General features: G+C 40.4%; 1 protein-coding gene and 1 pseudogene across 1 annotated transcript in view; both read right to left on the reverse strand.

Moving 5' to 3' along the window:
- Window positions 1-12,045, reverse strand: part of EPSTI1 (epithelial stromal interaction 1) — a 109,960-nt gene that overhangs the window by 35,000 nt on the left and 62,915 nt on the right. The window contains exon 7 of the mRNA XM_066234924.1: window positions 10,034-10,127. Coding sequence (XP_066091021.1) covers window positions 10,034-10,127 — 94 coding nt within the window. The remainder of the gene's footprint in view (window positions 1-10,033; window positions 10,128-12,045) is intronic.
- On the reverse strand, window positions 8,170-8,358 carry LOC136309680 (small nucleolar RNA U3; annotated as a pseudogene).

A 12,045-nucleotide genomic window follows, 5' to 3' on the forward strand; every position in this document is an offset into this window, starting at 1 on the left:
TGGTGATTTGAGTGGGAACCTAAATTCTATTTGTATACCTTCTTTTTAAACTTAACCACTCGTTCTTTTATCAAAACATGGATCTTAGTTTTTAACTCAGAAAAAAAGTGTCATGTAAAAGGCCACAGAAACTTGGAAGTCACAAGATGCCTTAAGTATGAAGACTTCAGAGTGACTTGCACTCCCTATGCCTGCCCAGCTGTGATCTGGATGCAGGACAGGACATTTCTGTACAAAAATAGGGGAGAAAAAAGACATTTGATCACTATTTTTCTTAGTTCCAAATCTCATAAATGTCTATGTCCTTGTAGTCACTTATTTTTTCTATCATTAAATATTAATTTAACAGACTAATAAAACTTAAACTTTTGTTATTCAACTAAAAGACACAGATTTACTCATTCTTTCCCAAAAGCTATGCTTATAATATAGGTATTCAATAAACAATATTTAAGCCCCCAATGTGCAAGCACTGTGGCCAGACCTAATCTGAGGGCTCAAGTACTTATAGACTAGTGTGGAAGGCAGACAAGCAGATTAATCTTTATAGTATCTCATAATAGGAACTGTGAAAGAGGAAGCTACAGAGGAAGACATTTAATTAAACTGGATCAAGGACACTTTACAAAGTGGGTGACACTAAGCTGTATTTTAAAGAGTACAAATCAGACTAAGTAGGAGGAAGGGCATTTGGGAAAAAAATTTGTTTTTAAAGTATTATATTGGTTTGCGGGGGCTGCCCTAACAAAGCATCACAGTCTGAGTGGCCTAAACAACAGTAATTTGCTGTCTCACAGTTCTGGTGGCTAGAAGTTCAAAATCAAGGCATCTGCAAGGTTGGTTCTTCCTGAGGATCGGGAGGTAAGGACACAAGCCTCTCCTTGGCCTGTAGATAACGTCTTCCCCTGTGTCTGTTCACACGATCTCTCCTCTGTACATGTCTGCCTGTGTCCAAACTTTCCCCTTTTATAAAAACACCATTCCTACTGAATTAGAACCCACCCTAATGACCTCCTTTTTACTTGATTTCCACTCTAAAGGTCCAATATCTAAATAAGATCACTAAGGTACTATAGCAGTTAGGACTTCCACATATAAGTGTGTGTGTGTGGGGGGGGGGCAATTCAACCCATGACATGCATCAAGTTCCTATTTCAAGGTGGTGGAATAGAAACATTTCTGTTCCATTCTCTTCTCAAAAATTGCCCTATAGAGGAGGAAATGCAACATATAAACTCTATCTACAAAAACTGACAGAATACTACAGTCCCAGCAGAAATCTATAAAGACGAAGTCGATGAGGAAATGGTAAGCAACTAAGAGAAAATGGCAAACCTGAAGACTTGCCCGCAGGGGGATGAGGGGTGCCCACAAAAAGCCAGTTGTCCCCACAGATCAGTGGGAAGGCCCAATATTTGTACCAGTTACCGGGGAAGACTGATGAATGACAGGAAGGTGCCTACATCTGTTCCCACCCCAAAAATTCACATGCTCATTTTCCCACCCCTAACAGGAAATCAAAAGTGTCTTCTCTACATAAACTAAACAAGGCATGCCTGGTGCAGAAGGCAGCGATGGTCACAGCCCTGGCTGAGAACAAAAGCATTCTGTAAAATCCTGTGCACCAAGCTGAGAGCCTCTGGGCCCCTCCCTTGAAGTTTTCTCGCACTCTCTGCAATTTCCTCTGAGAAGCAGAAGGTGATATTTTATCCATGAAACAAGAAAAGGTTGTTATTTTTAAAAAGCAACAGAGAAAGAGAAGCTCTCAACAATTAAAAATATCTTCTCTCCCTCCATAAAAGAAGACAAACCAGTAAAATATTTGGAAGATCATATATAGACTTTTATCTGATCTCACACATATTTTCTTCATATTATGTATCTTCTCCTAATTTCTTGAACGGAGCTCCTAAAATCATAGTAATTTTCCAGGTGATAGGAGCACTAGGATCATCCTTTGTCCTAGTAGGTAACTCTGGGTGGGCTCCTAGGTGGAGGTTGGTCACCAAGCCATGATTAGAAGCTTGACATTTTCAATCCCACCCCACCCCATCCTCCAGAGAGAGGAGAGGAGCTGGGGATGGAGTTAATGACTCGCCTTGCCCATGTGGGGAAGCCTCTATAAAAATCTCAGAAGAACAGGGATTCAGGGAACATCCAGGTAGGTGAACACATCCATTTACCAGGAGGGGGTCTACATTCTAGCTCTATGTGGACAGAAGCCCCTGCACTCAGGACCCTCCCACACCTCGTCCTGTGTGTCTCTTCATCTGGCTGTTTATCTTTATCATTTATCATATCCTTTAATAAATTGGTAAATGTGTTACCCTTAGTTCTGTGAGCTGCAGTAGCAAACTAGTCAAACCCAAGGAACCTCTGATTTGTAGCCATGTTGGACCAATGTTGTGAGTAACCTGGAGGGGTTGTGACTGGCATCTGAAGTGGGGACAGTCTTACAGGACTGAGCCCTTAACCCAGTGGTTCTCAAAGTGTGTGCCAGGGTGCACTGGTGTGCCCTAGAAGATTCCCAGGTGTACCCTATGGTATTCCAGAGAAATATGTGCCTGTTGGGGACCAAAAAACCAACAGGGTTTTTAGAGTTTAGATTTTGGGGGGACAGAGGTATGGGGAATTGGCTGTAAACTGACAGTCTGCCCAACCCCCACTTCACTTGCCTGATTAGGTTGCAAAAGGCTGTTAAGCTGTGGTGCTGGATTGTTTACACTACCCCCCATGTTCCCTGGAAAGACTGGAGGCAAGTTTCTTCTATCCTTTGTTTGGTGTAAAGTTAAGATTCGCTAATGGCCTCACTTTGCCCTATAAATAAAGCAAGATGCAGTATTTGCGCACACTTTGTTCTTGCCAGCAGCAATTACAGGGCCCTCCCAACCTTGTATTTTCTTAATTCCGCACCATTCCCACTCGAGACCGGGAATTACTAGATGCACTGGTTTGCAGCATGTGCCCAGATATAAAAATAAATATAGGTATTCTATTATACCATTTCATTACGGAAATACTGCTCTTTTTGTTAACATATCATTATTATATTTATTATTAACACATCATTATATTATTTTTAGATAAATACACCCAAATAAAATAGATAAATTTCTCAAAAAGAAGTGTGATATTGAAGAGTCCAATTCTCAAAGTGAGAAAAAGTTAAGTGTAAATAAAATAGGACTTGAAGGCTGACGGGCAGAATTTAATTTATAGCATTTTCCATCACTTCACACTGAACAATATGATTGGATTAGAAACCCATTCATGTAAGCTTCAAGTGATTTAGGTTTAACGTTAGCAGAAGAAGAAGAACTGGCAGCTATATCCACTAATTGTGAATTGATGATTAAACATAAGAAATTGTCTCTTGAAGCCTTTTGGATTTCTATAAAAGAAGAATATGTGGCAATATTTAAAAAAGCTTTGAACATTTTACCACAATTTTCACATGTTTATGTGAATTAGGATTTTCTACCCTCAACACAAGAGTAAAAAGAGAGGAATTCTTCAATGTATTGATGAGGAAATGAGAGTTTGCCTTTCATATATATGCCAAAACATTGAAGAAATTGCTAGCACACATCACGCTTATGTTTCTCATAAACACAAGAATGAAAAAACTTAACACATTCACACTGGGACCTGCCAAATATACTAAATCTTATTAAAAATGTATCTATATATATATGAAAAGATAAGTTTTTTATTTTTAACCCCTCTTTTTTATAAATTCTAAAAAACATAACTCAAAAAATGTAACATAAAAATGTTTTTAATGTCAGAATAAACTTAATTTTGTCATATTTATTTCATTTAATTACCATAAAAGCATTCTTGAACTTTATTATTTTTCTTTAATTACTATAACATATTTCTCAGAAATTTGTATATAGTGTGCCTACAATTATTTGTAGGATTTTAAATGCACCCTGACTTCAAATGTTTGAGAACCACTGCCTTAACCTATAGGAACTGATGCCATCTCCAGGCAGACAGTGTCACAATTGAGTTAAATTCTAGCTGGTGATGCAGAGTTGCTTGGTGTGAGAAAAATCCCCACCCATTTGGCATCAGCGGTGTTTTGAATGTGGGAGTAACAAAGACACTCAGTAGGGACAGGAGGAGGGGGGAGAGTAGTCAAAGACAAACTGGAGGAGAAAAGTGGTATTTTTAAACAAGAAAGTGAAAAGATAAATCCAGGTGGCCTAGGATTTGAATAGTAAGAATTCCGTTAAGAGACAATGAAGAGAAATAAAAGAAATAACACAAGAATATCATTTAGAACTAGTGATGAGTTTCCTTTATTCTTGAAATGGTATAAAAAAATGACCCCAAATTAAACTTCCTTCCATATATTCCTTCCATAGGGATATATCACTATGAAATTGCAGAATACCGGGAAAACAAGACAGACGCTGTTATGGTGTTTCCAGGGAAGGGGGAGAAAGCCCTCATATAAGGACTGATACTCAGACAGCCTTGATTCCCCAGGAACCAACACTCAAGGGTAGAAGAGCAACACCTCCAAAATTCTAAAGGGAAATTATTTCCAATTTGTAATACTGACCAGAAAATTGCAAGCTGAGAATGAGGAATGAATAAAGATCATTTCAGGCAGGCAAAGACCTAAACATGCATCTTCTCCTGAGATGCTGACAAATAATACGCTCCACCAAAATAAACCAGCAAAAACAGCACAACTATAGACGAGTCCCAGAAATCAGGGACCCAACTTGGGACAGCAGTAATAGCCTTTTCCCAGATGACGTGAAAGTAGTAATTGTTGTCATTTGGCTGCACATTAGAATGAACTGGGGAGCTTTAAAAGCCCTGCAGCCCAGACCACAGTACAGCAGGACCTCTGATATGGCACCAGGGAATTTTAAAGCCCCTCAATGATTCCAATATGCAGACAAAGTTGAAAACCAACCATTCTGCCAAAGGAAAGTTTCAGAACAAGAACAGTTGCCCTGGCTCATTGGCTTAGTGGTAGAGCATCCCAGCATGTGGATGTCCCAGGTTTGATTACCAGGCAGGGCACACAGGAGAAGTGATCATCAGCTTCTCCACCACCCCCCTTCTTTCTCTCTTCCTCTCTTCCCTTCCTGCAGCCATGGTTTGATTGGTTTGAGTGAGTTGGCCTCAGGCACTAAAAATAGCTAGGTTTCCAAACAATGAAGCAACATCCCAGGTGGGCAAAGCATCCCCCAGTAGAGGGCTTGCCAGGTAGATCCCAGTAGGGCATGTGCAGAAGTCTGTCTCTCTGCCTCCCCTACTCTCACTTAATAAAAAAGAAAAAGAAAAAGAAAAAGAAAGGAAAAAAAGAATAGGAATAATGTAGGAGGTCTAAAGAACAACCAGCTCAGGCTAAGGTAGGAGGGAAGAGAGAAACAGAAGGGACATTTCCAAAAGGACAAGAAACTGGGCACTGATAAGCTATCTAACAGGCACAAAATGGAAACTGTGTGGAAATTTGCCACAAAGAGGAGCTTTGTAAATAATCACAAAAGCTGAAAAAGAAAACAGCCACATGTTCAAAGGAAATTAAGAAAATTCAAAAGAAACAATGTTTTTAAAAGTTGTGACAAAAAGAAAATGTAACTGGCTTGGCAGTGAGAAAATACTTACATTGTCATAATAAGAAAAAGCACTAAATATAGAATAGTTGTATTAGGAGAACAGGGGAGAGAAATTATTAAGACCTAACATTGATTAATCATGAGATAGCAATGCACACATTAACAGATGTGTAGAGTCAAATAACAAAAGAAACTGCGAAAGGAGTATGGTGGGATGAATGATGGCCCCTAAAGATGTCCGTGTTCTAACCCCAGGAAACTGTGAATGTTCCCTTACAGGACAAAAGGGAATTTGCAGAAAATAAAGTTCTTAAGATGAGGAGATGAGCCTGGATGACCCAAGTGGGCCCGGCATACAATCCCAACGGTCCTTAGAAGAGAAAGGCAACGTCAGAGTGTGGAGAGGGTGACATGAGAATGAAAGCAGAGGTTGGAGTGTTATAGTCACACACCAGTGAGCCAAAGGATGGCAGTGGCCATGAGAAGCCAGAAAAGGCAGGTACAGACTCCCCACCACAGCCTTCATTAGGAACCAGCCTGGCTGACACCAAATTTTAGCCCCTTCATACATCTTCCTGACTTTTGATTCCAGAACTGTTGAAGAACAACGTGTCATGTGTGTTGTTTTCAGTCACTAACTTCACAGTCATTTGTCACAGCAGCAATGGGAAATTTTCTAATGAGATATAATTGACATATAATATCACATTAATTTCAAGTTTATAACAGAATAATTTAATATTTGTATATATTGCAAAATGATAACCGCAGTAACTCTAATAGCTATCTGTCACCATACATTGTTCTAAAACCTCTTTTTGTGATGTGAACTTTTAATATCGATTCTTTAGCAACTTTCAAATATGCAATACAGTATTAACTATAGTCACTATACCACACATTAAATCCCCATGACTTACTTTATAAATGATGGGACATTAATACAGGAATTTAAAGTGTTGTAGTAAAAGTGTAATTGAAGGTGTGCAAGAGACGTATGCTCTTAAGCATTGACTTTTTAAAGAACATGTGACACATGAATAAAAATTAAAATAAGCAAACTTCACTAAGCGTTTGGGTTAGTGAAAGTGACAGGATATAGCCATAAAGACGTAAGTGATTGAGCAGTACTCCTTAAACATGAATGTGCACACGAATCGTCACAGACCATGCAACTGCAGGTTCTGATGAGGGTGTAGTGGAACTTGAGATTTGTCTCCGTGTCTATAAGCTCCCGGGTGATACCCATGCTGCTGGTCCATGGACCATACCAGGAGTGGCAAACACCTAAACTTTAGTTCTATAGAGAGAGAGGGAAGGGAGCAGTAGGAATTTTTGTTAAGCTATGGCTCTTTGGTCTTATTTTTGAAGATATAGGGGCTACTGGGCAGTGAAACAATGAGATGAGAGTTTTAACAATTATTATCCTCTCTAGAAGAAGAGGAAGCCAATGGTAGCAAACCAGACACTGGAAACTATTTGGTATGCAATCTTTTGTCTGAAGTTCTTTAGTGCAACATCTAAAGGAGTTTTCTTGTAGTCTTTTTCATTGACATGATTGTATAGTACTTATTAAATTCCTATCTGCCCATGACAGATCCACATGTAAATAGCATAAGAAAAATAATTTTCTCAGGAAAGTTGCATTCTGTAGTAAAATTGAAACTGTTTCTCAAAAAACAGTTGAAACCCTGCTGCTCATCACATCCCATAATAATGAGTATCACACGGTATTCACGTCCTATACATTGACCATAATTAAGGCAAAACACAGGTGTCAAAACTTGGCAAAAGTGCATTGTACATATTTTACTTTCCTAGAGCATTAGAAATAGTTCTGCAAAGCATTCTCAAAGGGATTCTATGCAGATGGATTAGACAGAGTGAGAGGACAATGTGTAAAAAGTCAGTTAACTATATTGAACAGCAACAAATTATTAATAATTTGGGGTCAAAATTGGAGCAGCCATTAAATATAGTTCATAAGAAACCACCATGGATCCAATCCTATTCCATATTTCTATTAATAACTCTGAGGAGCAAGTGACTAATGCACTCATCAATCCACAAAACGTGCAACTCTGGGAGGCATTACTAATGCTTTGGACGACAGTATTAAAATTCAGGATGATCTTGTTAAACTGAAGAATCAAGCCAAAATCAATAGAACAAGCACACGCAATTCCGCCAGGTATATCAAGCCGCAGGAGTCAGGAAGCTCTAAGCAGAAATCAAGACCATCCTGGCAGCCAAACAGGAAGTTGATAAGGCTATCCACCTCCTGTTTTCCCTCCCCCATCACTGCCCCAGGGTAGCTGGGCTGATGTCAAAGACTGTCCCTACACATGATTTAACTCTATTACTTACAGCTTCTTAAGCCTTTCTTCCAGAGCAATGATGGGAGATGATGGATTTCACATGACTTGAGGAGCCCACACTAGCAAATTCAGACTTTGGAATATTACATTAGCAGTAGGGGAAAAAAAGAAACACTTAAGGCAGGGGTTGGGAACCTTTTTGGCTGAGAGAGCCATGAACGCCACATTTTTTATTTTTTATTTTTTCCTTTTTTTTCCTTTTTTTTTCCATTCAGACTGCATTCTCTCCCTCTTACTCTCCCAAAGGAAGAGAAGAACGATCATCTATGGCAAAAGGCAGTTGCAGAAGCAGCACCAAGAGCCGGCTTCACGCTCAGGAGAGAACACTGCAACTCCTCCTCGTGGTTTCGGGTACTCTACAAAAATATGGAATGCTTCACGAATTTGCGTGTCATCCTTGCGCAGGGGCCATGCTAATCTTCTCTGTATCATTCCAATTTTTAGTATATGTGCTGCCGAAGCAAGCACAATGCCACAAATTTTAAAATGTAATTCCGTGAGAGCCATACAACGACCCATGTATAGGCATTATCCAATAAAAATTTGGTGTTGTCCTGGAGGACAGCTGTGATTGGCTCCAGCCACCCACAAACATGAACATGAGTGGTAAGAAATGAATGGATTGTAATACATGAGAATGTTTTATATTTTTAACGTTATTTTTTTTATTAAAGATTTGTCTGCAAGCCAGATGCAGCCATCAAAAGATCCACATCTGGCTCGCGAGCCATAGGTTCCCGACCCCTGACTTAAAGGTTCGTAAGTAAGAGTAAAATGACCTTTTCCTAAGGAGTGTCATATGTCTTCCTGATGTTATAAAAGTGTGGTTACTAATGAGAAAGGGGGTGCATGGAAAACAATGAAATCCAGATTTCTCTAACAACTTACTGTTTACCTGCCCAAATCCTGGAAATGCTGACTTTTTAAAACTTAACACCCATTTTTTTCTTTGAACTACAACCCTTTCCCAGACTCATCCTTAATTACATTTACTTTTAATGTACATTTAGTTACATTTGTTATCCCCAGTGAGCTGGTCAATAACCAAGCCCTGCCAGTTTCACACTCATCTCCTTCCTCTCCCCTGCCTCCTCCTTCCAGTCTCCATCATTCCCCACCTGGCCTTACACAGGAAGGTCTTAGAGGCCTCTCTGCCCCGCCACGCCCTTACAGCCATCCTTCACACCGTTCCCACTGCCATCCAGCTAAGGCACAAATCTGACCTTGAACCTTCCCCATTTAAAACTTTTCATTACCTTCAGCCCTCAGAACACGAGGTCCAAGTTCTCCACTGTGACATACAGATTTCAGCAGTGGTGCTCCACCAATTCTACCAGCTCCCTCTGTGGGGCATTTCTGGATGTCTCATTGTCTGGAAGATTCTCCTAGCATTTTGTGCTCAGAGGTCAGGAGTGCAAAACTTCCTGTAGTATCGAAGAATCATCCCACCCAGCGAACCACCCCACCCAGAATGCCACTACTAAGAACTCTCCTCGTGGCTCCAGACCACTGCTCTACCTTCCAGACCACAGCACTGCCTCTCCCGTACCCTGCAGCCACACCAAACTCTGCTTCCAAATGCAAGCCATGCTTTTCCATGACATGACACCTTAATTCTTGCTTCTGTGTCTTAATTTGACACCTGGAATGTCTCTCTTCACTCTATAGACTCGTCGTTTCAATTTCAGCTTTCTAATTACCATATGCTCTGCACTCACTACTTTAGTTCCATGGTTTTCTCCTTCACTTGACGAAGGTCCCTCCAGGCAGAAATTGTATGCACTCAGTAGACCTTATGTAAGCAAACAAAACAAAAATTTGAGGGATGGATATATGGGTGACTGGGTGAGATAAGGGCTTTTCTGAGGATGTTTATTTAGTCCAGGTGCCAACAACATAGGTAACAAATACAAGCATTGTTTTATAGCCAAAGCCACAACTGAAGTTTCAGATTAGGCATCTGCTTTTAGTTCCAATAATATTCTATGTTGGTCACTCTACACCCTAATCTTCATTCACTGAACTTCTTTCAAAAATGCCAGATAGCGCCCTGCATGGCATTCCACTTACCCAAGTTGAAGATTGTACGTCATGGCAAGCAATTTGACAGGTACTTCTGTTTGGCAACTCTGTCTCCAGTCTGCTCAAGAACTCGGCAGTTTTGCTAGCAGGAACACAAATAGGTGTTAGGGCCTTCGTAAAAATAGAAATATAATTATTTATTGTGCCTTTGGATACTAGTCTAGGCTTATATGGGTGATGCCTAAAAATATCTTAGGTCAAACAAAAGGTTAGTTTGAGTGGAATAGAAAACTAAAATAAAGTGCTATTATAAAACTGCATTCTTGAAGAATATCAGTTTGAAAAATTTAAGTCTAGGTTTGTGGAATGTGAAGTTGTGATTTCATTTTTCTACTTCACGTACTTTGACATGAAGATAAATGCTCTCCTGGATTCCACAATATGGGGCCCTAATTTCCTATCTGAATATTTAAAGCTTGACACTCAGCCTTCCCTACAGATACAACATTAATCCCCCACACCTCATTCCGCACTGGATTTGAATTGGGCCCTTCACCTTCTCTCTCCTGCTCATTTCATTTCCTTCCTGGTTTTGACTATTTTCAGGATACACAGACCCTCTAATCCGGTAACTTCTAGCCATTTTGGATCATAGACCCCTTTGAAATTCTGAAAGCAAAAATGGACCCTCTGCTTCCAGACACACACACACACACACACACACATACACACTTTATTTGTAGGAAGTACTGTGGTTCTGGTCTGCATTTCTGACCCAAAAGATTGGCCAAAGCATGTCCTCAGAGTTAATAAGAGGTTCTTTGTTTTTTTTCCTTAAAAGCACAAACCATCACCCCAATTTCACCTCTCATGCATGCCAATAGAACACCGGAATTGTTTCCTGCCCCTTACTTCCCTAACGGCCCCATTCTACCTACCACTGATTTATTTACATTCCTTCATCCTTTCCCCATATAAGCCGTGGGACTGGATACCCCTGTATTCCACAGTCACAACCAAACGCCTCGTCGAGGCCTGACTGATACTGCACCAGACCCTGCAGCCTGCTCCTCCTCTGCTTCCCTCCTTCTGGTATCCTTCTGCTTTCCCCGAGAGGTCAGGTCTCGTTCTGAGATCCAACTCATCAAGCATTTTGGGCACAGGCATCAAAGGAAACACAAATGGCCTGGTAAAAACAAATGATATCCACCAAGGCGAAATCAAAACAAGGAATAGAAAATAAAGAGAAGTACCAACATCACTTCAAATAATTGCTTAAGTAGAACATGACATTTGAACAAGGTCAGAAGCATGAGCGGGGAAAGGAAGAGCTAAAAGTTCAATGATGTACATAACCCTTAGAAGCACAACGCTTCGGTGGTGGACACAAGCAGCCTTTCCATTTGTCTAGGGTTGTTTATCTTGCCAAGAATAGACAAGGAGACTAATGAAGTTGCTGAGCCTGGAAGCTGCCCCAGTGTCTGGAGCTTTATGAAGTCATCAGTCAAAAGTATAAAGAGAAGAAAGCTGCTAGAGGTTTCGATAAGATTTCTGAATATCCTCAGCTGAGCGTAAGCTGAGACAAAAGCAGTAAAAAAGAAGCATCATGACAAGCAAGGAAGGAAGGAACTTCAGACAAGTTGAATGGCAGTCCCGCATTGCATTCTGATGGTTGCTTGTTACCTGACAATTCCAGCACAAAGCTGGCCAGGAAGCTGACCACCAGCCTGGTGCTTCTGCCCATGTCACTGCCCCACTTGTGCAACAAGATTAAATCATAATGACAAGGCCACAGATCTGTCACAGGAATGTGAGTAAGTGCCTATAAAGAATGTGGATTACTCCCAAGTGATTAACTATACAAACAAAACAAGTTCCAACTTACCAAGTTAACTAGGATTTTCCTACTAGTAGTATAGGGTCATGTGGTTGAGTGTTGGACTGTGAGATGAAGTGACATAGACCACCACTTCCAGGACTTTATTAGCTAAATTAACTGATGATAAACTTCCCATGCATGCACCTCCATAGTTTATTCTCCTGCTGCCTGGAAAGGAAGC

Source organism: Saccopteryx bilineata, chromosome 6 (genome assembly GCF_036850765.1).
Source record: "Saccopteryx bilineata isolate mSacBil1 chromosome 6, mSacBil1_pri_phased_curated, whole genome shotgun sequence".
NCBI classification, from domain to species: domain Eukaryota; kingdom Metazoa; phylum Chordata; class Mammalia; order Chiroptera; family Emballonuridae; genus Saccopteryx; species Saccopteryx bilineata.